Source organism: Colletotrichum graminicola (genome assembly GCF_000149035.1).
Source record: "Colletotrichum graminicola M1.001 genomic scaffold supercont1.27, whole genome shotgun sequence".
NCBI lineage: Eukaryota > Fungi > Ascomycota > Sordariomycetes > Glomerellales > Glomerellaceae > Colletotrichum > Colletotrichum graminicola.
In genome coordinates, this window is record NW_007361031.1 from 481515 (window position 1) to 508393 (window position 26879).

Below are 26879 nucleotides of genomic sequence, written 5' to 3' on the forward strand. Positions count from 1 at the left end.
ATCAGAAATAACTCAATCAACTGTCAAAGTCCGATTCTCGACCATCATTGGTCAGCACTCTGCAGCCACAGCACACGTCCAACGGCGCCTAGCCCCGCCCACCATTGGTCCTTGAGCCGGAGTTCTCTTCTCCTCGGCGCGTGTGTTTCACCTCTCACTGGCACCAGTTTCACTATCCCCAAGCCCACCCGCCTTATTCACTCATCTCAAGTTACCCAAATTCCGAACCATCCTGGCACAGGAAACCTGCCGCGGAGCCTGCCTCTCTCCCCTTCTCATTTAATCTCCTTACCCTACCTACTAGCGGCTATTACTATACTCTGTATTTGTACCCAAAGACAAGAAATATACGGAACGGCACGATAGGCCGTCATATAGAAAGGAAGGGCGCCGCTGACTAGAACATCACGCCGTTTTACCGGTTTTACCGTCCTTCCCTATCTATGAGAAAGAGGGAACTCCCCCTTCTTGTAGCTCTGGTGTGTGACGGGTCATCAGGGCCAAGCTTATCAACCTCTCGAGGTGGAGGTGAGCCCGTTCCTCTTAGGCGTGGCGTTCCAAGAAACGGGCAAGCTCTCCGATAGATTCTGTCATTTGTCATGGGTTGCGCTTCGATCGTACTGTCATTCCAGTTGCTTGCAACCACAATGAATTCGCGGCGTATTATAAATATTGAACTAGGTTCAACACACCAACTAAGTGGTAAACAACATTCGGCCACCATTAATGCGATCTCATTTTTCATTTTCACACCGATTCTAAATAAACCTAGCACCCCCCAAAGGTCCTCTACAACACCACCAACTCTGCTTCCATAGCAGACCTTTTTGTTTATTCAAGTTACGACCTGATAAGCAAAACAATGTTAGCCGTTGCCTCATCATTGTGATACTAACCGCCAAGGGAACTTACCTTTTCCCGAAGGATTCCAAGCCATTGCGCGGCGCTCATACCCTGATCCGCCCGGTCCTCGACCAGCAGCGTCTGCGCCCACAATTTAAGGCTCGGCTCCCCGTCTTCTCGGACAATGTAGAGATGCGGCAGGACGATGCTACCGACTCCCTTGGAACGGTGGTCTCGACTTTTATGGACGACCGCCCGTACCCGCTCGTTGAAGTCGTTCTCCAGTTCCGGCAGCGCACCCTTGCCAACCCGCAACTGGGTCCTGTCGTCGACTCCAAACACGTCAGCCAGCAATTGCGGCACTGCGTCACGACCGGCCCACAAGAACTGGGTCTGACCGTCGTCAATGAGATACAAGCCGTAGGGAACAAAACGTTCAGATGAGAGGTTCAATGGTGGCGGGAGCACAATCTGGCTCGTGTCCTGATCGGGCACGCCTGCGTTGTCCGGCATGTCGTGCAGTGAGTAGAGACGCGGGTAGATGTACTGCATCAGGAGGGGGACGGGAAGCGTTGACAACAGACAGAGAGCAGCAGAGCGCAGGTCTGATGGGATCTGTGCCGACTTGCGCAGGCCAACGTTCTTCATTAGGCCGAGGAAGAGGATAGGAAGACCGCGGAGGTTGGAGGGAAACTGCAAACCACCGCCCATGCTGCCACCTGCAAGTTCCTTTCTAAAAGTCTGCAAAAGCTCGATCAGCTTGTTCTGGAGAGAGTCACGGGCAGCTTCCAAGCCCCCACTCAAGGCGCGCTCCACCGCCTTGTGACTGAAGTATGTGGTGATTGCCTGCTGATCTGCCGAGGCGTAGATGTCGGCAAGATTTGTGGTGGTAGGCAGAGCAAGCGTCATGACGCGGATACGGCGCTCTCCATTGCAAGTGGTATGAAGAACCGCCGTCTGCAAGCACACAACGTTCTTAGTGAGGTTCTCGTCGATGGCAACCTCGACGACGTAACACTGGTCGCGGGGGAAGGCGGGGAAAGCGCAAAGATCCGAGCTTCTATTGAAGAAGTTGCCGTAGAAGGCGTTCATGCGCAAACCAGTGGTGGCACGAACACGAAGCACCGCCTCCAGGCCAATTTCCGATGACAAGTAGTCACTGAATTCGGAAGCAAACTTAATAGCATCCTCGGGGCGGCCGGCGTTCCAGCCGGGATAGAACCAAGTCTGACCTCCGGTGTATCTCGGCAGGTTACTCAGAGACGCAACATCCTGGTACTGTGAGGAAAATAGAAACATGTCGATCGAGACCTGGTTCTTGGAGCATTCGACGGCGAAGCTCTTGTAGAAGCTGTTAGCAGTCTGCAGTAGACTGCTCTCCTTGCTTGTGCCCAGTAGCTTCTTGTCCTCTCGCATGTCCAGCTTACCAACACCAACGTTGGGCAGAGAAGCGCTCAGCACGACAATCTTCCCGCCAAGCGCCGAAATAAGCTTATGGCCAGCTCTAAGGGCAGAGCCCATCGCCGAGCCATTGTTTTGGTTGCTTTGATACATCTCGGGCAACTTGGTCAAAAAACCCTCGATGCTCTGTCGGCTTTCCGTCAGGGGCACCAACAAGTCTTGGGGAACGGGCAGGAACGGCTCGTCAAGATCGCTGACGACCAGCATGCTGGTTTCAGCATTTTCCTCACCGTCCTTGGGGACCGAGAAGTAGTGCAAACTAGAATCCACAGCGATGAACCCAAGACGCGTGCGGCGATCAGCGTTAGGTATTCTGTCGAGACTGTCAAGGATGGTTCTAGCGCTGGTAGCGAGGAGACCGGTGGAGACAGCGGCATAGCTGACGTCGAAAAGGAACAGATACACGAGCGGCTGGGGCGGGCGGACCATGTACTCCTGGGGCGCAACGAATTCAACGACGGAGTAGTTAAGCTCGTAACGTCCCCATCGATCGGTGCTCCTTTGAGAAGCAGCGTCCCAGTCGAAAGCTTGAGGCACGTCGTTTGTCAGGTTGCACATGTTGCATCGCCAGCGGTGGCCATGGTCGAGGAAAGTGACGAAGGGGTTGATGTATGTTCTGCACCGTCTGCAACGCGCGATAACTTGGTCCTGCACAACGGGGACCGGGTCTTCGCTGTCATGAAGAGCGCCATAGGGCTGAATGACAAGCGCAAAGGGTAACCTCGACTTTTTCAAGAGAGAGTGTGTTGTCGGCACAGCGTTGAGCGTAGAGCGCACGTATTTGGGACTGCAATTCGCATCGGGAGAGGGAGTAACGCTGGTCTACATTTCCAAATGTTAACAAAGAGCTCGACAGGAGTGGGGCAGGCGATGGCGTACATTAGGAGGCAAGACAATGGGGGGTGGAGGAAGATCTAGCTCAGAGACGTTGAACGGCTGGTTCATCAAGTCGGTAGGATAAAGCTGGTTGAGGGTCACAGGACGAGTACCTGCCGGCTGGCCGGGGGGTGGCTGCTGAGGGTTACCGCCGAGGTTCATGCCGGCCATCTGCTGGTTGAGGCCAGCGACTCCGGGGGTAGCGGGAGTGCCGCCGGGGGCAGGGTACCCGGCATCGGGTGGCTGATAGCCACCGTATCCTCCGACCGGGGCGGCAGCAGTTTGCGGCATGCCGTATTGCTGCGGCTGAGGCGAGCCATAAGTTGTGGCAGCGGGCTGGACATCTGGTTGGGGATAGCCTCCATATGCCGGGACCTGAGGTTGCGGCATGCCATACGGGGCAGCTTGCGCTTGGGCAGGCGCGCCGGCTGCCGTGTTCGCACCAGCTCCGAACTCGTAGGCTTGGGTGGCATAGCCTCTTTTCTTCTTCTTGCCGTGGTCGGCGACAGCCGGCTGAGGAGCTTGGGCTCCCTGTGCGTCATAACCGTCCTGAGGCTGGTGGGCGTAGGGCTGTTCCTGCGAGGGGTATTGGCCGTAGCCGTCGTTCGGCGCCGACATGGTGGGCAGTCTAGGGGGGCTAGACGTCGTGGTACTTCTTGTTTGCGCTGGGGGTGTCGAGCAAGCAGGCGTCACGATGGATGACAAGATGGAGGTTTGTATTTCGGGATATTTGGCTGTGGCCGGTGTCGGGTTTTGGGGGTACGCAATAGGCGGCGTGGCGTAGCGGCGTCAGGTAGCGAGGGGTGAAGAGGACAGCAGGCAGCTCAACAGAGATGTGTCCACAGCAGCCAGATGGTAAAGGGTGACGGAAGACGGCAACCAGTCGTGTGTGTCAAGGCGAGGCTGACCAAAATACCCAAGCCCGGGCTGCGATTGAGGGAGAGAAAGGCGAGATGCAGTGAGCAGCCTAGGGATAGAGTTGAATGGACAGGTGGTTCAACCCGCAATCCTTCCAGCTTCAAGTCGGGCGGGTGGGTGTTCACCTCTATCGCGCTGCAGGGCTTAGTTGGCCTTGCTTCTGGTGCTGGTAGCGGGCTCAAAACATGTGGCTGGAGTAGGCAGTTGTCGTGCACGGTCCATCTGGGGCTAGAGATGCCGGATGTCGGGAGATCATAAAGCCGTGTCCATATGGAAAGAATAACAGAAAGAGACAGTGGGAAAAAAAGAAAAAAAGAAAAGAAAGAAAAAAACCATTAGTATGCCTAGCGACGGAACAAGATTGAGAAAGATGAGTGCCAGCATAGCCAGTCACTCAGAGCACCATCACTCCTCGCGCCCTCACTTACGGGCGGGCTGGGCTTCTGTCTCGATCTTAATGGTGAAGCTTTCCCCCTGTCTATCTAATTTCTGGAAAGCGTCCAATGACTTGGGCTTGACTTGAGTGTGAAAAGTGGAGGTGAGAGACGCCGAGAAACTGTCGGCACAGAACAACCGTCACAGGGCTTAGCAAACGACCGAGCATCCGAATAACGAACCCATTAGTCGTCCTCCTGGACTGTAGGCGAGGAATGCCCGAGGGGTTCGAGGAGAGTAAGGTTTCTCTCATCTTAAAACCTCTTGACGCAGATAGGGCCTTTAGTTAGGGCTTGTTACAATGTCCTCCTTGGGCGGCACTGCATTCCGTCATTGTGGCCGTGGCACCCAATGAAGCTCCTAGAACGAGTCTTCCCATACTGGAAATTGCCACAGCATCTAGTGTGGGTTTCATGGACATGACAAGATTCGAACGCGACGAGACGGGTGGAACTAATGAATGGTCGGTTCCTAGTCTGATGTGTCTCACATATCGAGCGTGGTTTGCTACATCTTCTGTGAAGCCAGGAACTCAAGAAGGCCTCCAACACCAAGCGTGAAAATCGGGTGTAAAGAGCAGTTAATGCCTGTCATCCCCCGTCCACCTCCAATGAATGTGCCGTTGTTTCCAGCATCGAGCGGGCTACCGGGGTGCTTGGCAACACCCAAAAGGAACACTCGGGCGGATGGTGGCACCTTCCGTCCATGTTCTTAGCTTCTTGGGGCACTTGCGTCTCCACACGACTACCCCTAGGCCACTCAAACTCCCCTGCGCCGAGCACTGGGCCCTTTGCGCGATTGCGTGTCGTCGCGACTCGGCGCATTCATTCATGTGCATACGCGACGGTACTTCAGAGTCTTCTTGGGCATTTTACATTTTGAAGAGGGGACCCGGAGTGGGTAATCTAGGTGGCTGAAATGGGTAGATTGTGTATATTATAAGAATGCCTAGGAACTTGGAGAGCGTGGGAGGACAGAGGCAGTGTAGTACATATATCTACTTGCTGTAAAACATGTAGGTTGCCTCGCCTTGCTTTATCGAATGCCCGTACCTCGATCATCTTATCTTGCCTTGCCTTGATTAATACACTTCCTCTTGTTCGTGTCTTCGTCTCTAAGTTTTGTCCGCAAAGTCTTACCCGGACCGCACTGTCCTGGCTTGCTTGCTTCTTCAACCTAACCAAGCTACGTACACTACCTACATCCTCACGTACCTTAGCTTTCCGTCTCGCCCGTCACCGGTTGTTCCCCCTGCCCCCCCCTCCTCCTTTACACTACAATACCCTCCTACGCCTTCGCCTACTTGGGTCTGGGTCTCTCTGCCGATCTTCCTTTCACCCTGCCCCCTCGATATCGACGCCGTTGCCAGTTTGATTCCCTTTCCTCGAGCTTGATATTTCCCCAAAACACTGGAGGCCCTTGATCGAGCCCTACCACCTCCGCAATTTGAATCGCAAATATGGCGTGGGGTAAGAAAGCGCATCCGCCACCCCCTTCGACTATTAGGTGAGAGACATCCCGAGCCACAAAACAATTGAAACGAATGCGCAGTCAGGGCCAACTTTGCACGCGTCGCATAACGAATCCCTTTCCATCTGCCCCAGGAAAAGTCTCCTCCGAGTGTGTCATGCCATGCAACAAGCACATATCATCCTTGAGACGTAGGACGCTGACCCGTGTGCGTTTCGCAACCCGCAGTCAAGTTCTCCCCCTCATCATCACCGTCGTCTTCCTTGCGGGCGTTGCCTGGGTGCTCTGGCAGGTCTACATCTCCGTCACCAAGATTCAGGAGTCGGCCTCGGAGCGCATGGGCAAGAAGAACGTTGTCTTCACTAAAGATGGCGTGAGGGTCGGCGTCAGGCACACCTCGACCGAGAACTATGTCGACCAGACTCAGAGCTGGGTTGTCAAGGCTTGGAACCTGAGCGGGAACACCGTTGGCCAGATCAAGAAGACCAAGTAGTGGGCGCCGTACGTCCCCCTTTGGTGTGCCAGTCTCGACTATGGAGCGAGTTTTACTAGCACCTCAATAGCGAAGGGCGCGAAGACGGAGAAGAAAATCGAGAACAACGCGACGGAATAACAGCTCTTGGCTCTGCTTACAGTGACGGAAGAGATGCGAAACTCGCAAGTGAGCGCACGCGGTGGGTAGGCAGACATGGAGATACCCTGGCAGAGCCTGCGATGGTTACAGTGGTTGTGGCAGGAGAGGGGAAATGGGCAACGTGCATCGCTCGAGCGCCGAACTGCCCCCAGTGTTGGGATGGCACTTGCCGGAACATTTTCCATGCAGGCCTGGGCGGTCTTGGCGTGGTCAAGGTTGTTGCTCGAGTGTGCGTGTGTGTGTTATCCGGTGGTTCTGGGCAGCCAGGGCGACAAGCGGGCGGCCAGAGACGGACCCAGCCGCTTGCACCGGAATCCTCGGGTTGAATTTCATACTTGCAAGTAACTACAGATCAAATGCAAGAAGACATCGGATATGACCTCCAAGCTAGATTTGTACACGTAAACGCCGGTTTGTCCGTATTATCGCTGCTCCTTGACACGTAGACTGGGTTAGGTATGTCTTTAATGCAACAAGAACACATGCCTTTCGGTAACGATCAGAGTATGTGACACGTGAGACGAATTTCAACTGTGAACCGAGCAAAAATACAATCCAACGCCGTGGTATCAAATCCCTCCAACGTCAACACTCGGCTGTCACCGTTCCTAACGCAAGGCCTAGGAAGCCGTATTCCGTAATTCCTCTTTTTTTTCTTTTCTTTTCTTCTTCTTGTTCTTTTGCTTTGCCCCGTCTTCATCTCCGAGGATGCGCGACGCCAATGCCCGCATACTTTCCTCCTGTTTCCCGTTCCGTTCCGCCCTTATCATAATTGTCGAACCGAACGCCGCAGGGGTTCGGATGACTAACAATCTTGTAGAACTCCTGTCGACATATCGTGTTCCCACCATCAAGAGGATGTCCGTACAAGCCGAGCTCCTGTGGGCAAGCTCACTGGCCCCCAGGCCGCACCGTTAGCCAATTTTGTACCACCCATTGTCCCGCCTGCCCAGCAGTCCCGGTGGCCTTGGCGAGCAGTTCAGCCTTGTGTTTCTCTACGAATTCTTTCTGCATAGCCTCGCGCTGTTGCAAAGGGTTCATCGAGTAGCCTGCCGATGGTGGCGCAAGCCTCGCAGACAATAGCTTCTCAAAATTGTGCGCTTGCGGGTAAGGTGTGGCCATCAGGCCGTCCCTCCTGATGAGCATTGAGGGAATGCGGACTTGCATCTGTCGCGTGTGTTGGTTAGGATTCTTGACGTGGCAATGATTCTTGTGGCGTACCTGTGACAGGATATGGGCATACTTGACGCCCAGTTCATCCCCGATGAACTTCAAGCGTCCGACCACCCAGGCTCGTTGAGCATCTGTGGTGTAGTCCTGGCCATGCAAACATGCCAAAGGCCAGGTTAGGAAGTATCCCGGCAGACCTTTCTGTGATTCTTCTACTCCACAGGCGAAGCCCGAGATGTTAGCTCTCTCAAGGAGTTCCGGTCTCTTTAGGTGCCAGCCCAAGTGATATGGTACTGATGCGATGATGTCGCTGATGGTGTCCACACAAGTACGCGCCGCCGTTGCATATTCAGGCGTCGTGCGGTAGTCCACCGGCGAGCAGACCCAAGCGGCGCAGCGAACGATTACCGAGGCGAGGATGAGACGGGACACCCTTGCCATGTTCCATACACTGGCGATCCAGAAGTCCTGGTATACGTCCACCCGACCAGGGAACACTTCGGCCTTGGCGTAGTCTCCGTTAGGAACGTTGTCCTCCCATGCCACTGTCGTGTATTGAAAGTAGTCTGGCGTGTTCTTCATCCAGTTCACAAGCTCTTGGTCGACGGTTTGTGCCCGGCGGATCATGTCTAGCATAATGTCGATGTTCTCTGGGCTTCGGGCCACGGTCGACATCAGTCGCGTGACTTCGGCGCGTAGCTCAGCCGTCTTAATGTTGAGTCTCTGACAGTGAGCAGCGGACTCGTCTTTAACAGCGTCACTAAGCCACCACTCGACGCCCATAATAGGTGCTGTGCCCGTGCTGAGAGTATGAATGATCATCTGGGTCCGAACGGCGATGAATAGAAGCAAACCTGTTTTGGTCCGGAGTTGCTTGCGACCGCGTGCCTTGACCAACTGGATGGCGCCTTCAATGTGCGAACCCCAAGCGAACATGCCCATTTGGCGAGCAGTCATATTTTCGAAGAGGCCCAGCATGAGGACAGAAGCTAGAGTGGCGTCCGTCTTCGACTGGTCAGGGTCCTTGAGCGCGATATGCGTCTCGGCCAGTGCCTTAGTGTAGTGACCCAAGGCCTTTTCACTCAATCCAGTTGCCAGAGCGTTGGGGCGGTTTCCCAGTGATGCGAGTGCACACGCGTTGAAGGCATGCTGCAGATGCCGGTTCCCTTGCTCGACCTTGAGTAGCGGCAACAGGTATTCCATAAAGCCACGAGTGCTGCCCTGTCTGGGTATTAGGACGTAGTTGGCGACGAAGTGGCAGCTGGCCATCTGTTCCACGGGAATGTCCAAGCAAGGAAGGACCACCATAGTCGGATCGAACTCTTTCTTTAAGATGGGCGAGATGCTTTTGTCAGAGCCAGGCGTGGGCAACTCGATGTCTTTACCCTTCTGGGCAAGTGCTTTCCGGTTTGCCTTCTGAGCCCTCCTCTCTGTGGCTTTTGTCTCATTCCTGAAAACGAGGTCGAACTCGTCCTTGTAGCCAGGGCATTGACGACGAGATTTGGCGCATTGGTTACATGTAGGCTTTGTCTCGTCACACTGCGCAGAAGTTTTGTCAGTAGGCAGCTCCCGTCTACCAAGCAACCTCGTTGCGGTATCTCAAATTCTCTTACCTTTATCCTGCGAGTCCTGCACATCTGACAGCCCCTCGAGGGCTTTCCGCAATAAACCATGGTGTCGATTCGAGTCGAATTTATCGATGCGGTGCCGAGTTGAGTGTTTTGTAGCTAGCGAGCCGTATAGCTCAAGTAAGAATGGCGGGCGGGCGTCTATAAGGTATAAGGTGCTACCTGGCGAAGATGGAGCCAAAAGGTAGCCGGGAGGTTCACTCGGTGGAAAGAGCTGTGAAGTTATTCTATTGTGTTTTAAGGTATGATGAGGCACGCCGACGGTCGATCAGGGTGAGCGTGAAAGATCGACTGGCGGTGTTTGGGTCAAAGACTGCTAGGATGTGAAACCCGGAGGCAACCGGTTTATTCTGGAGTGCGGAGGTGACAATTGCTCAACTGGGGGGGAGGGGAAACAGCCAGTGTGACCATGTGAGTGTTTGGAACCAAGTGTCGGGTCCGGGAGCCGCGTGTTCGTGTTGAGATGATAGAGAGAATGACAATGTGGCAAGATACGGCAAGAAGCCAGGGACAGAACCAGTGTTTGCCTTGTCGATTTCGCGAAGTCAACGTATAGCAGTAGAGCCCGTGACTAGGTACTAAGGAGAACAGACCGAGAATGTCCTATGCGTGGCCTCCAGGCGTAGATGGGGATTTGAAGGGTTGGAAGAGGAACGAAGATAGGAAAGAGAAAGTCAGGTAGTGGCCGGCGAGCGCATAGATGAAAGGCTTCCAAGCCACGCCGATGGTGTTTGAGACTCGGCGCAGTCGGGAGTCTCAACAGGCCCTGTTTTCCCTAGCACGTCCGGGGGTGACCGTTGTTTAGACGATCCAGGGTGGCCCTGGTCCTGAAGTGTCAAGATGGGATTGATGTTGCAGGAGGTAATAGCGCTCGTCGAAGGACATGGACGGGTTGAGAAATTGGGGTTCAGCAACAGAAAGGCCAAGGTAGAGCGAGCGGGTGATTGGACGCTGTTATAATTGTTTGTATCACTTTACTTGGGGGCACCGCTTGTGCCCATTGTTTCTGTGATCAAGGTGGGGCACGAAAAGACGGGAAACGCCGCCCAAGACAGGGGACGAGTGGGCATGTCTCTTTCGGATTTAACATGTACAATACTTGGTATGGTCTTGCTGGTCTTCTTGTAATACCGTGTTAAGGAAATAGAGAGCTCCCGGTTGGAAAGGGTCTAGACAGTCTCGAGACGCTGGTCAGGCACACGACGACACTTGTATCCTGCAGATACCCCCCTTCGAACTGATAAGTGGAGAAGCAGAAGAAGAAGAAGAAGAAGAAGAAGAAGAAGACGACGGACAGGTCACCATGAACAATGGTGATCTGGGACATATCTCCACCGAATCAGACGCGTCCTACAGTACTACGATGCCTTTGGCTTGTGCCAGCCAATACCAGGGGCGTTGCGTTACCTTCATTAGGACGGGGAGGCGGAAACAATGGTGATGGGCTTTTACGGCTTCTTAGCCACAGGTGGGGAGTGGGGGTGAACAGGGATGAGGGGCTTGGGCTGGACAGGAGGATGCAGCAGAACAGGGGGCGGGGGCGGGACAGAAACAGCAGGGCAGCCAGCCGCTTTGACGTTGGGCTGTGGACATCGGACATGCAGATGCGACACTTGATGACAAAACGTCAGTGGCCGAAGAGAAGAATAGTGCAGGGAGAGAGAGACACCAGAGAAGCAGACACCGCTGCCGCTGAGAGCCAATTTGTTCGACCCGGCAGTTGGATGGAGGTTTTGGCTGCATGTTTACGGAGTAGTAGACGAGATTTCTCCCCTCAGCAAGATAAATCAGAGGTAATTGAGTGTTGGCCCCAGCTCTCACAGAAGGCGTGACAACGAGGGGAAGAGAACCCGGCCGAGTCTGCTAGATGTACGTGACGTGTACGGATACGCTTCATGTACGTTAGAATGCGCCCAGGAATCGGGAACTGGGGAGGAACAAAGCCGATGGAGTCTCTCGAAGCTCAGATGGCGCCTGCCATGCTTTCGCCATAACCGCCATGCCATGCCCTTGTCCTCTGCTACCTACCTACAGTACACTAGATAGTGTACCGTAGGTACTGGCTACTTAGGTACAGCACACGCTACCGTGACAGTGTACATACATGCCAATTCTGTTTGTCTTGCCTTGCCGTTGGTTTGGGCTTTGTTTGTTTCCCGACCTCGGCGATCTGAGCCTTGTGGACCACAATCTCATCTGGACTTGTTAGCCTAACCAAGACTTGAAGCAGGCAGCGTGGCCTTTGAGGGGGAACCGAAGAAACCGGGGGCGGTAGGTATACGGTATCGGTATACGGTATCGGTATACGGTATCGGTATACGGATACAACTACCTATAAGCGTTGGCTGATATCATTTTGGCTGCATGCGTCAGGTACGAGTTCTGGATGTCTGACCCAGTCTCCAGAGTTCTGGTCGGTGGCGGCGGGCGAGTCGGCAGCCCTGCCTCGACGGCGTCGGACTAGCGCTGCCGTCTTTGGTCTTTGGACGGTTTCACCGCACACTCAAAATGAACAGCGGCAACGACAGGCAACTCCGCGATCCCAGCAGTGAGTGGGTACGTACATTCGCCAGTTGGACTTGCGTTTCCATTCGTACGGTTGGCAAGGTAGGTAGTGTACACTACTGCGAGAATACTACACTAGATGGGTATATTATCTGTCTGTGTCTGCCTGTCAGTATGGGGGCCAAGATGGACAGACGATTGGGCTTGGATGCGTCCCCTCACAAACACACGGCGGTTGATATTACCCCCTCTTGATTTATCAATGAGCCGTGGCAATGCAGAAAACAGGCGAGCCAAAAACGGGGCAAAGAAGGCAATCTCATCCAAGACAGGACAAAACGAGGCCAAGCCGGGTCACCAGGGATGGGGAGGGGGATCAACTTGTTTGAGTCGGGGGCCCCCTACATGTTTCGGTGATGATGGCTCGACAAAGAAGCAAACATGATGGAAGGCTGGAAACGCCCCAAGACGACATGGCATATTGGCAAGCTCCCCTTACCAGGTCCAACGCGGCTGTTCAGAAAACCAAAGGCACGGCAGCGGACCTAATCTACACATAACGAATGGGTTGACAACCCTACCCAGTGCAAAAACGAAAGAGAGATGCCACCCGCAATTATCAATTACGCACCAACCCACCCACCCACCACCGATTGTGTGCTTGTTCGGCTCCGGCTTCCCGTCAAAGCTCCTCTCCGTTGATAGTCCACCATCTCTACACAGTACGCGCAGACTGTTTGACAGAGAGAAACTCATCTGGCTTCCGGAAACGCTTGCGTTAAATGTCCAACTGGGTTTTGTGGGAAACAGACTTTCCCCTAGCGCCTGCCTGACTTGACTGCCCGCATGTAAAGAACCCTTGGAGGCTACCTACATGTCATCGGGTCAGGGAGCGCCGCACGGTCCTCGGCACACGGACCTCGCGAGGCGGCCGTTGTGAGGCACACCGTGGTAAGGTACTTACTTGATGTACCTGTAAGTACGGAGTATGTACAGATACCTACCTGCCTACCTGGTAAACTACCTACGTAGTAGATAGGTAAGGAGCACATGTGTCCCACTTTTCGATGAATCTTGCATTTCGAACCTCCTTGTCTGAACAGGCTGGGTTGATGCTACCACTGCGCCAGTGCGTACGGGACACAAGAAACCCAACTAACTGTCTTTTGAAGCCTCTCGTTCCCGTCCACTTTCTTCAATCCCCCCTCTTGGTGCGACAACGGCGGTGATGAGTGACGGGCAATTACATGGACTTCCATGATCTTCATGATCCATTTCCCCTTCCTATTGGTGATATGAGGTCCAGTTCAGGCGCCCGGTCCGACAGGGTCAGGACGAGGATTCATGTAAGGCAGTCATTGAGAGATACGTCTGGTAGTGTACCATGTGCATGGGATCGGTTAGTCGTCCGCTGTGCCGCCTCACTGAGACAGATGCGGCTGTATCCACTTCCCATTACTGATACTTCCCCCAACCTTTCCATTTCATCGGGTGCAATCCGCCGCCAGGTCTCCTTCACGATCTCGCAAGCCCAACAGTCTAACAACACGGGAAGCACCGCCGGCACAACCTCAACAACTACGGATACTGGTGGATGGATGTCGATGTCTGCTCAGCCAACCCACCCAATCATAATGTCCTCAGTCTGCGAGGGTAACTAGGCATTGCTGGTCTAGCCTAGTGAACCGCACTTGGTTATCATAAAGCTTCATACCTACGGTATATATCCTGCTCTGGTGCTTCAGCGTAAGGAACGCGCTTTGTTCCCTCTACTACGTCGAGTGCTGTGTACACACAGCTGACAGCATATCCTCTAGTTTATTAGAGGGACACTGTCTTGTACTATTATTCTTACACACATCACTCTATTCCCTACACACAAATGAGATCCTCTGTTCCTGCGGATTGCGCGGCACAGACCAAACCCAAGACTGAAGCTCAGAGAGGAAGCCAAACACGCCATATCAATATTCAAAGGAAAATCGCCTCGGTCGAAGTGCAGACACTTTCTACCGCAAGGGATGCGTTAACGTTCTCAGCCCAACAACGCTTTCCCGAAGTCTCTTTTCTGCCCGTGAGTATGCACTTGTCGTCAGCTTAGGTCACTGCGAGGGAGAGAACGCTTGTTCAGAGGGCAGCTGCACAGCTGGTGCTCTGCTTGCGCCTGTGCAAACCTGTGGCTGACTAGGCATTTCAACCCGTCGGCCTTGACCAGCTTCTCCCATGTGAATAAGAGACCAAGTTTCCAGGAACTGCGGGTCAAATCAGCAGTCAATCGGTTCAGTGTCCTGACCATCTGCCGATACAGCAGCGTCTTCATCCCATAACCCAGCACACCGCGTCGCAGTACCTACACTACTCCTGCCTGCACCCTACCTACAGGACACTTGTCTCACTCTGTTCTACAACGATCGGCTGTCACTCACTCCAGGTTACTAGTACATCTTCTCGAATCAATGGACTAGTTGGCTCACTGGGTTCCAGCACCTGATTCATTGGGCCCTGTTAATGCAGTGCGTCCCTTGAGGTGGCCCTCTATCACACCCATCAGTCGTGCCGGATTTTGTTCTCAGTTGGACATGCGGCTACCCCCAAATCGCAGATAGTCAGTGCCAGAACAACTACTGTAGGCTTTCAAAACACATACATTGGTGGCCCAGTTGGTCCTGTTCGGTCTTGGACATTGGGCTTTTACAACTACGTGTAGCAACGGGAAGCCAGCGTCACACCGTATTCAGTTTCTCCTCGCAAACAAATCGATCAATGTCCTTGTATGTCAATTCAGAATCGCGGAGTGATGCCTTTTTCAAAACCACCCGACTCGATGGGACAATCTTGGGCCACACCGAAGTCGAGGGCAATGTTTCCTTCACAGATGGAACGGGGACCACAGGCACAGTGCCTATTCGGCAACGAACCGCCTTTACTACATAGTCTTCAGTCAGCACTGAGCAGAATGATGCTCCTGCAGCGTGTAGGTGTGGCAAGCCATTGAGTTGGCCTGCTTTTCTTGTCTCACACTGCCGTCTCGTCAATGCCTCGGCCAGATGACAGGGACAGGAGGAGAAGCAGGTAAGTAAAGCAGGTTGATACTCTCCTTCACCCGGTTAATACGTCCTCCGAGCGGATGGATGACTTCGATGACAAGAAGGTATCAACAGAAATATACACTTCTTGCCACACTGGCTTGTCACAAACGCATGCCTTCTCTATTCCTGAGAGATGGCCTGTCCCAATCCCGTGCCAAGTTCGAGATTGGTCAACGCACACGGATTATGAATCTCACTTCTCGCTCTTCTCATGAATCTTCGCCTCTATCCTTGTGTATAATCCACCATATTAATGATTATAGTTGAAGTAAACAAATAACTAAACGGACATGAGATTCATGGTTCCCAGTCCTGCGACGGTCATTGTCGTCTAAATGTATAGATCGGCCGTGCAGCGATTCTGGAGGGAAGATCGGGGTCCGGGTGGCATACTTCCCACCCCCTCCTCCTTTGATTCAGCCAGACAAAAACACCCCGCCCAATCCTGCCAAAAGTTGTATGACTCTGGAAATGTTTGGGGACCTGTCTTCTTACCGTGTACATGTAACATGCACCGGCAGTTACTTGACTTGTCCCCATCTCGGCCCCCGTTTGCTATTGAGCGACTACAACAGCGAGTGCTGCTTGAAAGGGCAAAGGGCAATTCCCGCAGAGTTTCATCCTGGTATGTCTGTGGGCATTGTGCTTATTGAACTTCTCTCCAAAGACTATTGGTTATGCGGAACCTACGTCGCCGATTTAACCCCCTGCTATTTCGCTCTGGCTGGAGTTCAGTAAATTCTCGAGGCTTAGATCAAAGGTATTTCAACCACCGATGGCACTGTCGGAAAAGTGAAACTTGCGTGTCTGGCATTTGTATCTCTCCGTATAGATGTATGGACAAGAAGCACTAGACACTAATGCTTTAGGGCTTGAAGAGGCCGGCAGCACGATGAAGAATCAGGATGCTCTTTGAAAACGTTGGTATCTTTTTTATCTCCTTCAGACCTGGACTGAAACATCAGCTCCAGCCCGTTTAGCCCGTAGTATGTCTCTATGCTAGTTCTACGCCATCCTGCCCCTGAGCCATAGCCCAGCCGACATGCCTGCTGGCATGATCTTTCCATTGGGCGGGTATAGCTCTTGAATTCCACACCTCGAATATGGCGATCCACGGCCGCCTGTGAGACTTCTGATCGTAACCCTACCTGTACCTTAGAGGAGCGGTACAAGTCGGGAGAAATACAGGCCTCAAAGAAGGGCCTACCTATGTAAGCAGGCCCTTTTGCAAGGAATCCGCTCCTCCGCAAGGTTGGCAACAAGTCACCCTAGCCCTCGAACAAATCAGCCACTCCCTCGAGAGCGTCTGGCGTTGCCCGTCCTGCGTCGGCAACTCCTCCACCCCGCGTTTTTATCTCATTAGCAGGCGTCATGAACTCCTGGGCCATTTTACTGCGGTTCGACTTCTTGCTTCGTCCGAAACTGCTGTTCTTGGGAAGTTTTCCCATCTCAGCGATGCTCACACCCTTGAGGTCCTTGAGGAGATCAAGTACCAACGCACGCTGTTGACGGGTGTGAGATGCCGGCTTAGAAGAGAACTCGTTCAGCCTGTCAAGGTCCGCTTGCCTGATGTTGGGCAGTGACATGAGCACATCCCGAGGGGTGCTGGTTACTGGGCTGTAATAGACCACAATAGCTGCAATCAATGAGGCCAGATCCTTCTGCAGATCTACAAAGTATGGTTCATGGAAGGAGGTGATGCAGGCCCGGAGTACATCTGATGCGATGTATTCTCTGATGGCGGTGGCTGCGTCTGGGGAAATTGGCGTTGTGTCAAGATGAGGGTCCCTGTTAGGCGGTCCTGCCTCAAGCCCATCCTGCGGGATGGCTTTTGGCGAAACCGATTCCGCCAAGTAAAAGTCTGGAACAATCGAACGGAACACTCGCAAGATTATGCTACAGCATCGAGTATCTCGCATGCGAATAGCGTGGGTGCAAAAGAGCAGCAGGGGCTCTACGATGGTCGACTGCATCAAGCAGAACTTTCTAAGCGATGGGTATTTCTGTGGCTGTCCGTGGCCATTCTGCGTTCTCAGCAGCGAAGGATCTAGATCATGTATTAGCCCAAAGAAAGCTACGGTTTACTACTACCCCGCCCGGTAAGATGTGAACCAAATGTACCATGCCTGCCCCCTTTGTTCCTTCTCGGGCCAAAATATTTGAGAAAATGGCAAGGAAGAGAAGCGGGAATACTAGACGCAGGGAAGATAGACTGAGCCGCTCGGGGGGCTTCACACCAAATAGAGGAGGAAACAGGATTTGGATAAATTGGTGTGAGGAAACAAGAACAAGGCATAAAATCTAGGATAAATCCAGCGTGGAAGAGATATGACTTACTCCTCTTCGTGGGGTCCAAGAAATCCGCTACCATGATCACCGCAGTGTACGTGACCTGGCGCAAGATACTTTCGGACTTCATCTCCTCTGTGAGTGCATCTGCCGCAGCCTGTATAACTTGCTGGCGCTCGAGGTTCTCCCATTCCGCGTTGATCTTGGCATCCATCTGCTGGAAACAAGCTGCCAGCAATGGGGGGAGGAAGTGTTCTCGTTGCTCCAATGGACAGTCATCCACCAGGTATCTCACAAGATTGAGGAGGTTGATTTGCTGGTGTGCCGAGAGATGGAAAGAGTTCTGAAAGAGGGCCTGCGCAAGGGGACCAGGCAGCTCGCTGAACCCGTAAAACTGCATCTCCAAACGGCTCATACAGTAGATGATGGCGTAACAGGTCTCCCTAACAAACCTTACAGTTCCACGAATGGTTGAAGCGAGCCCTTCGAGTGTATTTTTCTTGTCCATGACGCGAGCATAAAACTCGTCCTTGCTGCCCTCTGAGATGCCCGCTTGCCAGAATCGGTCACTGAGTACATTGCCGACAACAGAACGAGTTTCGGCAGGTAGTTCTGTCCAGTTGTCCGGGTTGTGCGATGCGTGTGCATGGCTATGCAGTTGGTCAGTCAATGTGAAGCTACACTCGGTACGTTATCTTTACCTGAGAAACTGTAAAAGATCGGGCAGAATCACGGGAAAGCTATCATTCCACAAGCGATACGATATCTGAAATGGATTAGACGACTTCTCCAACTTCTCAACTGAGAACGAGAGGAAAGACTTCGTAGGCCGAAGCGGCAGCATCTTCAAACAAGTAAGCATTTTGGACCTTGTGAATTCTGGACAGACACTTACCTTTTGTCTCTCTTCCAGCTCACTCTGCAAAGCCAAGCCTTCGGCATCTAGTTCGCAGGAACCCCAGTCTCTGACCTCGTGGACACGGTGGCTCATGAGATACCTCTTCGCCTTGTCCAGAGCCATCAACTCGCAGAAGCCTGAATAAGATGAGAGTGAATTCTTGAGTTCCTGGTTCTGCCACGAAGACGTAACAGGCTTGATGAACTCCTGTAAGCGCTGAGCCTGAATGGCAGGGTCGATGTTGGAAGCCCGGTGAATGATGATGAAGAGGAAACTCTGATAGGCAATCTGGCGCTTCTCGTCCAACGTGCCAGATGAGATCATATCGTTTACCCGTGCCTCTATTTGATCGTACACGGCAAGCAAGTGGTCGGGGACCTTTGACGCAAGCCTCTGCAGCTCCACCATGCTCTCGGACTGGAAGTCTTTGATGGCCTCATTGAAGGCACGATGCTCCGGTTGAGGGGCGGGCCATGTCATGAGAATGTGTTCAAGGACCTTGAGCATGAATCCAGGGTTCTTGTCGAGCGCTGTAGTCGAGAAGGCTACCAAGAGTTGCAAAACCCTCTTTCGGATCAAGGGATCCTCAAACTTCATTTCAAGGAGTTTGGTGCACCAGGATTCTAGGTCTCTCTCCAAGGCGGCACGCTGTTGTTCCTGAGATTATTAGTATCATCCTGAACGAGAAAACAACAATTGTGACAAACATAGTCTGGCAGGCTCTGTTGAGTGGTGCTTGCCCTCCATTTCATGTAGCCCTTGAGCGCAGCCTCAATGACGGTAAATTGTGCATCGACACGCAAAACCGGCATGGAATGCTTGACATATTTCGTGGCTACAGGGTCAGCGTTTGGCTTTTGGAAATGAGAAATGCATAAACTCACCGTCCATAGGTGGGCTGTCATCATACAGACGCTGCAAAACCTGCTCTGCCTGACCGAGAACATGGTAGACTGCCTCAGACAGCTTCAACTGGACAATAGTCTCAATGACCTGAGTGCTGTACCTCCTATAGTTGCCGAGAAAAGCATGCCTCTCGGGGACGGTGTCGGTATCCTCCATGAGGAACAAAAACGTGGGGTCTTGAGTGTCCTCGGGCAAATTCTCGTATCTGATCAAGCGAGAGCCACAGACTTCAAGAAGCGGGCCAACGAGGTGGCTGTTGGCCGGGCTCTGTCCGATCAACCTGTTGTTCAGGAGGCGAGTCCAGGTTGCCAGGACAGGAATTGCTATGATGAGACTTTGACTCTGTACGGTGAGCAGCAACAGGTTAAGAAAGCCGCCAACGTCTGAGTTTGTCGGTATGGCAGAAAACCTTCGGTCGAGGTAGTTACCAAGCAGAGATAGCATCTACATTCAAAGTAAGCATATTGCGCGTTGTAGCATGTCGTACTCCATACTTCTGAGAATTTCTTGCCAAATTGGTACTTGTCTTCGTCAATGTCCTCGGCATCCACGGCCGACCATTCAAAGAGCCTCTTTAGGAGATCCACCGAGCTAGCATCGTACATGGGCGCGACGAGGTCCTTGAATTCTTGCTCGGAGAAGTTGGAACGAGAGTAAAGCGCATGCAGAGCTTCCAGGGAGGCCTATTGCTGGTAAGCTAGTGCCCATCTCGAACTGATTAGACCGATGGAGGAAGTTCCAAGCAATTACCTTTTGAACAGAGACTTCGGGAGTCGCAAGGGCTCTGCACATGACGGGAACGCAATTTGCAACGGCGACAGACTTGGGAATGGCCCAGGGCATAAGGGAATAGAAGACGGACAAGGATTTCACGGCGCAAGAGCGGATTTGGTCGTTGTTTTGGGCGTCTCCGTTGAGGCAATGACTGAGAAATTCGGATACCCTGCTAAGCCACCCTTCTTCCCCGAAGCGCACCTCGGGGCCAGCGGCTCTGTTGGGAAAGGCTTCTCTCAAGACAGGGGCTGGGGTGAAGACTTCGACACAGCTCCTGCTGAGTACGCCCTCGCGCATGGCTACGACAGCGTCGTCGCCGTTAAACACCTCGTCGGACAGTGTTTCGAGCACGAAGAGAACGAGCTCCTTATGAACAGCAGAATCGGGTATCTGCCACAGGCGAACCAGAAGCTCGTCCATGTCCATCCACTCGGAGCCCCAGCATCTCTTGGCGACTTCCACCCACAGCTGGGCCGTCTTGTTCCTAATGTATAGCGGATCGTCCTTTGACAGGTCGCGGCAGAGCCCCAATACCCACTCGCGCAGCATGATAGACTGATGTTCGTTATACTCGGCCCATTTCTGTTTGATTGCATGCTCAAGGAGGGACAGAGCGTAGTGGCGCACGACGGGAGACTGCGACTTGTTGGAGGCAAGCGTGAAGCCGTGGAAGGGGGCCTCGTCTATGTTTTTTATGTTCTCGAGGAAGAGCTGGGCGTCTCGGCGGGATTCGTTGGAAGAATAGGGGCTGTGTATGACCTCGAGCGCCTGGTGAATCTGGGAGATGATGTCGACATTCTCGCCGTTCACGGAAGCAGCGCTCTGGCCCGTGGCAGATGCGCCATTGAGCGAATGTCCGTCCATGATGGGCTGGACCGGTCGCAGTGCACCAGGAAGCGCCAGCCTCACAAGCTGCTTATCCAGCAGTTGGCTCAATGTTGGGTCATACGTTGGACGTGGTTTCGGCGGAGACTCGACGGCGGGAGGTTGAAGAGGTGGAAGGCAGTATCGGGGGGCACGGGCTCGGTGAGAACTGCTGCCCAAGAAACAGATGCAAGAGTTAGCGAAAGACTGCAGTCGGTTGGAAAAGGAGGAGCAGCACAGCGGATAAGGTCTTACAGGATGTGCAAGTATCTGGAAGTACTTCCCTGAAGCTCCTGCTGCTCCACGAGCAAACAAGATGATAGGCGCGCCCGTTAGTGCTTGCTTCGATCTTGTCCCCAACACACGGGAAGAGGTCGGGGCTGCGGAGATGTAGGGATTAGAAGGGATTCGGTAGAGGCAAGAGCAAGATCAAGACCAAGCAGTCGTGTAGACGCGCGATAAGATAGCAGGAGCGAAGTTAGAAGCAATTTCGGCAGTAACAGGAGCAGCAGCAGCAGAAGAAGCATCGACAAGCATGATTTGCAACATCCAAAGCAGAGAGGAAGCAAATAAATGCGGCGGGAAGTGAATCGGTCGGTACCTTGCGTAAGGCAGGCCAACAGTGGGGATAAGTCTCGCTGCCCGTTCTCCGCTGGCCGCTGGCTGGCCAGGGGGGTCACTGCGAACCGTGTACCTGGTGCTGGGCTAGGCCCTGGCCCAACTGCCTGTGATGCCTAACCTTTCGAACCTCCACTCCTTGTCTACCCATGCGAGGCGAGGCAGGTAGACAGCGCAACACTGTGAATGAGGAGAGAGTGCCCGTCCCTGGCTACAGTAACTCTTCATCAGGTATCTGGCCTTCATTTGACCATTCTCGCAGCAGCCGCTTTCATATTTGGTAGGTAAATGCGACGCTGGTCACCTCCCCATCCAAGTGAGAGGAGGTCACCAAGACATCGGAGACGTATCCGTGCTTTACTTACCCTACCTACCTAGGTATTGTCTGGAAGGGGAGCCGGCTACAAAAAACATCGTCTCAAGAGCTTGTGTTCATTCCGCCACTGCATTTCTATCCATCCAAAACAATACCACAAGTCCAACCCTTTCATCCAACCCTTTCTTGGACTCGGTGTCTTGGCCGTACCTCATCCCGAGACTGTCCAATTTAAGCCAGTTGATCCTGAAAGCTGACGGCTCTTCATATGAATGCCTCAGCGAGCAGTTGTCGCTTTGGCGGCCTTGCATCACTTTGAAGACGATTGGCAGCATTATATGGGACTTCGTAACACCTAGGCTCCTATCGACCTTCCAACTCCCAGCCGTGTCCTTCTAGAACGGCAGATCAAGCCCTTTACGATTACACAAAGTACTAGCGTATCTACCACCAGTCTCGTTTCTGCAACGTGAGAGCCCTGCGTCGTCACGCTTACTGCTCTTGGCACAATATAGTTTCTCGTACTGAAATGGAAGCAAGCAGACTTCAAATATAAGTTCCATTCTTGGCTGTGATTCGGTCTTCTAGATATATAACTACATACCAAGGTACAGAACCCTTCTCTTGGCGATCATAAGCTCCGTGTCCAATATTGACATTCGCCTCGTCTAATTTATCCTTGAATCATATCCACCTCCCATAGACACAAAAGTTTGTCGTAGAAACTCGTAGACACACATTCGAGGCGGCCCTGCCCTAGCCTGGGAACGAAGTCACTGCCGTAGTTCATACTCTTATGTTCCTCAAACCGAGCCAGGACCCTGATATCCCATTCTCCACCATCCAATGGCCCCTCCAGCTCAACAATTCTGGCGCCAGCATGCATACACGACGCCAGAACTCTCAGGCAGCAGCAGCCGTCCCTCTCCTGCATTTCGACCAACTTGAGCCTCCAGACGCCTCCTTCCAGGCCTGTCTCCCCTAATTTCTTGAATTTGCGAAGACCGTACGTTTCGTGCGGAGGGTGCACGGCAAAAATCCGTATCGTGTCATCGTAGCTGCCGGTCACCAGCACCCTCGCGCCGTCCGTCAGTCTGGCAGCAATTGGCAAAATGGCCGTCACACCGGCACCGTGACCCCCAATGTTGAGAGGCGGGTTCAAGGTCCTGAGTCCAACACCGTCTTTCTCGCCATTTTCGCTACTGTGCGTACATGATGCGTACCGGAGCTCAGAATCATCGCCTCCAGAGTAAACCACGAATGGGACCTCGGCAAGAGAGAATGCTACCGTCCAGGCTTCCAGAGAATGCGTTATCACGGGCCCCGAGTCGTCGTCGTCGTCGTCGTCGATAATTCGCCATGAGGTATCGAGCGTCACGATGCGCACCTCGCCAGCAGAAGTTGTAATCGCGATAGACGATGCGTTGTTAGTGTCCCAAACTCCCGAGAGAAACAGGATACCTTCAGGGACATCGGAGATTCTGCTTGTGGCCAAATGCTTGAGTGGCTCTGAAGCATCTGCATCTGGGTTCAATCGAAATATGGATAGCGTTCCTGTGCTGGAGACCACGGCCATGATGTCATGCCGGCTCGGAAAGGGACAGAAGTGCAAGTCGAGAATAGCTGATGGGTGAGAGATGGTTTGAACATGATGCCTAGAAGGAAGTCAAATCTCATGCCACGATGTGTAAAGGGCTTCGCCAACTCACATTGAGCTGTTTGCTAGTCGGAATACAACGAGACTACCGTTGCGGTTTTGGGCCTTCTTGGCGACGGAGGAGCCTGCATCCTCCGACTCATTCGGTGGCTCCTCATCCTTCACCAAGTTGTAAGTTCCAACCACGAAATACTCTGGGTGCGCCGGGCAAAACTCGATGCAGCTTGGGGGCAAGTCTAGAACAAGAGATTGCTTGGACGCAACAGCGACGCTTCGTTCGTGGCTCATTCCTCGTCCGTGGCAATTCCTCTCTTTTCGGGTCCGAAAAGAGAAAGAGGGGGAAGTAGGAGGAGGGGAGCAAATTCTTGGCCTTCGATGTCGGCTGAATACGTCACCGTTGTCTCAGGAGACGTGCGGTGCGATGCGATCCTGGTTGTCTTGGTGTTGGTATCGGATTTTTGCATCGGAAGCCCAACGTGTGATTTGGCGCAAGGTCCTAAGCACCAACCAGAAAAAAAGAAAGTATGAGCATGGTGGCCAGAGAATTTCCGGGAGGGGATCGGCCGCGCGCTCCGGGGAGCTCGGAAGGGTCCCGCAACTTATACCCCGGCATTGGCGGCTGCCGCTCATCGGATCGGGTCCTCGCTATCCCTGACGGCAATTCCACCCAGCCTCCCTTCATCTTCCCGATATCCGTGGGCCTTCAAGGAACTTGTAACATCATCGTTGCGCAATGACATAGGACTCTGCAGCCGTCTGATGCTTTGCTGAGTACGGATGTTTATTCATCGAGAGAGGTTCACCGACTTAGGGCGCTCTTTCCTTTCCTTTCCATAGTATTTTGAAACGATTCCGTACACCACAATTCCGCAGCAAGACACGAGTCATCAATCCTGCGCCTCAATTATCGATCACATCTCCCGCCTGGCGACTAAATCAACCGTCGGAATGGACTCGGACGAATCGGACTTTTACGGTTTGTGTCGAGACCTGAATGAACCGGCACTAAATGGCTGACTCGTGAGCCAGGAGACGAGGAGACGGTAGCTGGACTCGAAACTCGGGTCACGTCCTTCAATGTGGCTCAATGGTGGAAGGAGCTCAATGCTGTCCACATCAACCGAAGGGTGAAAAAGGAGCCTCTTGACAGCACTAAGCTCCACAACCCATACGCAGGCGTTCCGTACGCGTGGCAGTTGACAGAAACAGTCGACGATTTTCTTGCTCGTCTCCCTCCCGGGACAACCGAGCACGACGATCGTCTCCCTTGGATCTTCATCTGTAATCCGTACATCGATCGCAAAGTCAAATCTGAAGCCCAAAATCAGCGCAGTAGGGGTAATGAGGATGAGGCTCCCGAGGAGGAGGGCTCCCGGCTCGATACGTTAATCGAAGGAGGCATCGAGAGGCTGAACATCTTGCTGAAATTCAAGCAAGGCATTAGCACCACCAAGAAATCCATGGCGGCCAAGATGATAGAGATAGGTCTAGAAAAGAAGGAGGCCATTCAGGACATCTTGGGTCTTGCACATGCGTGTAAGATCAAGGCTGGCAAGGCAAGCATTCCATGATCTCGGTGGTGTAATGCTCGCAATGACTGATCCTCGTCAATAGTGGATGCTCTTCTGCCAGCCCAAGGACGTTGACGAAGTCTGGCGCGTTGTCGCGAGGGCTACGGCTAACAACGAGCTGGGAATCGCCGCAAAGGTGGCGCCGTGGAACTCGTATAACGACCCCACCGGACGCAAAGACCGGCTTGTGTGCGTCTACACGGCCGACTTTAGTGACAAGGCAGATGTCACTCGGGTTCTACAGAAGCTTCGGGAGCTGAAATTGATCGAGGCTATGGGACGTCCCATCTATTACAAGCCAGGTGCGTACATACTGACTTTGGCGCTGTTGTACATATCTTCAAACTAACAAGCTCCGAGATGCGTTCACATACCTGGGTATCGCCTACGGCAATCATTGGGATGTCAAAGCCTCCATCTACAGCTCCACTGATCTTTTATGAAATCCGCTGCCCACTGGTCACACAACGCCGCTCGGAAGGGATCATCAACGATGCTAATAGGGAAGTTGCTTCCTGAGCAAGAACCATATGTGGTGACGAAAGCATTGCATTGGTTAAGTTCTATACTCATAAAACACATCAAGGAGGAAATCCGAACCATTCGCGCATGGTCAGTTAGCAACTAGATGGAAGGAGGACCAGGAACACTGCCCTGAGCTCTATACATGCCCTTTCTGATCTGTTTTGATGTGTATGCGCGTCGGCATTCGTATCGACTCGGTACGCTCGCAGGATGCATGTGCTATCAGAATATTAAGCTGTGTTTCGCAAAACAAGCTACCAAACACCCTATGCCGTATTTCCCATTTGAAATACCCCTCGCTCCGCTACCGTCATTGAGCCTAGGTTGAGCTTAGAATGTGCTCAAGAACCAGAACGTATGTCCATTCCCTATGCTATTCGATGTTGCTGTCGTGTAGTCAAGGTGATGGATGCCCCACCCAGGAGAAGGAAAAAAGCCCCTTCCACCGCTCCGGGGCTATTGACGCGGCTTCTGGCCGTACCGTCCTTATCCGGGGTACCACCTATTCGTTGGTCCGAATGCTACCTAGATGACGATGCAAACGCTCTCCGGTAGCCCTTTGAACTTGAGTAGCATACCTTCAGAGTCATGCTCTAGTCACGGAGACTGGCCATCTGAGTCTTCGAGGACAGCGTCCGGGTCGATGGATTTGAGCAGCAGGACCAACCTGTAGGCGCTGTTTCCATTAAGGTAATACCTGTGCAATTTCTTGGAGCGCAGAAAGCCTAGCCGCTCATACAGGCGCATGGCCTGAGTGTTGGTCTCTTCGGTTTCCAAAACGACTTCATCGGCACTCCTCTGAGCCATGGCATCGATGGCTCTCTTTACGAGAGCCGTAGCGATACCCTTGCCGCGATACGGGGAGGCGACAGCCAACATGGCGATATAGCCGCGGCGCGTCGGCGGCGAGTGAGATGAGTGAACCTCAAGCTTACACACGATCACGCCGATGAGAGATGCGTCGACGGGGTCCAAGGCCTGGACTGTAGTTAGCAACACGATACTGGCCGAGTGGCTGGATGAGAGGAAAGCTGCGTACCATGAAGCACAGGTGGCCCCATTGGTAGAGAAAATACCGATAAACATAGATGCTGTATGGCTCGCTCAAGTCCTTCGCGATCAGCGAGCGGATGGCGGGTAGATATGTGGCTTCTAGACCGTGTTCGTATTGGATATACTGCAGATCCGCCGGTAGATGTGTGGTGCTGGAAATGTCCATGCTGGCGGCTTGGCTTTGGAGAGAGGGCAGCTCCTTTGGCAGCACTGTGAAAGAGACGAGGAAATGCAGAAGAATAGGTGAAGAGTAGCGGACAAGCCTAAACCGGCAGACGAGTGGTGTGCTCAACTCATGACAATTTTACAACGCAACGGAAATCAATGTGAAGAGGTTGCTGGAAAAAAGTGAGGGGCAGAAGCTGCGAGTGAAAACCCC

At 53.1% G+C, this 26879-nt stretch overlaps 7 protein-coding genes across 7 annotated transcripts; 2 read left to right on the forward strand and 5 right to left on the reverse strand.

The window, feature by feature from the left end:
* Window positions 1–891: 891 nt before the first annotated feature.
* GLRG_06774 (Sec23/Sec24 trunk domain-containing protein) lies at window positions 892–3798 on the reverse strand (the record flags this gene model as incomplete). Its single annotated transcript, XM_008097628.1, has 2 exons — window positions 892–3126; window positions 3184–3798. The coding sequence occupies 2 exons, from the start codon at window positions 3796–3798 to the stop codon at window positions 892–894; spliced, it is 2850 nt and encodes a 949-aa protein (XP_008095819.1).
* Window positions 3799–5992: 2194 nt separating this feature from the next.
* GLRG_06775 (uncharacterized protein) lies at window positions 5993–6496 on the forward strand (the record flags this gene model as incomplete). Its single annotated transcript, XM_008097629.1, has 2 exons — window positions 5993–6039; window positions 6232–6496. 2 exons carry the CDS (start codon window positions 5993–5995, stop codon window positions 6494–6496), a joined length of 312 nt encoding a protein of 103 aa, XP_008095820.1.
* Window positions 6497–7528: 1032 nt separating this feature from the next.
* GLRG_06776 (uncharacterized protein) lies at window positions 7529–9480 on the reverse strand (the record flags this gene model as incomplete). Its single annotated transcript, XM_008097630.1, has 3 exons — window positions 7529–7804; window positions 7859–9346; window positions 9421–9480. 3 exons carry the CDS (start codon window positions 9478–9480, stop codon window positions 7529–7531), a joined length of 1824 nt encoding a protein of 607 aa, XP_008095821.1.
* A 6817-nt stretch (window positions 9481–16297) lies between these two features.
* Window positions 16298–20760, reverse strand: GLRG_06777 (uncharacterized protein; the record flags this gene model as incomplete). Its single annotated transcript, XM_008097631.1, has 8 exons — window positions 16298–17076; window positions 17367–17968; window positions 18020–18162; window positions 18214–18873; window positions 18924–19051; window positions 19101–19566; window positions 19617–19805; window positions 19873–20760. 8 exons carry the CDS (start codon window positions 20758–20760, stop codon window positions 16298–16300), a joined length of 3855 nt encoding a protein of 1284 aa, XP_008095822.1.
* Window positions 20761–22367: 1607 nt separating this feature from the next.
* GLRG_06778 (uncharacterized protein) lies at window positions 22368–23639 on the reverse strand (the record flags this gene model as incomplete). Its single annotated transcript, XM_008097632.1, has 2 exons — window positions 22368–23349; window positions 23404–23639. The coding sequence occupies 2 exons, from the start codon at window positions 23637–23639 to the stop codon at window positions 22368–22370; spliced, it is 1218 nt and encodes a 405-aa protein (XP_008095823.1).
* Window positions 23640–24299: 660 nt separating this feature from the next.
* On the forward strand, window positions 24300–25365 carry GLRG_06779 (uncharacterized protein; the record flags this gene model as incomplete). Its single annotated transcript, XM_008097633.1, has 4 exons — window positions 24300–24327; window positions 24381–24887; window positions 24984–25224; window positions 25283–25365. The coding sequence occupies 3 exons, from the start codon at window positions 24300–24302 to the stop codon at window positions 24995–24997; spliced, it is 549 nt and encodes a 182-aa protein (XP_008095824.1). The 3' UTR covers window positions 24998–25224; window positions 25283–25365.
* Window positions 25366–26044: 679 nt separating this feature from the next.
* GLRG_06780 (acetyltransferase) lies at window positions 26045–26666 on the reverse strand (the record flags this gene model as incomplete). The annotated part of the gene is made up of 2 exons (XM_008097634.1): window positions 26045–26425; window positions 26487–26666. 2 exons carry the CDS (start codon window positions 26664–26666, stop codon window positions 26045–26047), a joined length of 561 nt encoding a protein of 186 aa, XP_008095825.1.
* Window positions 26667–26879: the final 213 nt, after the last annotated feature.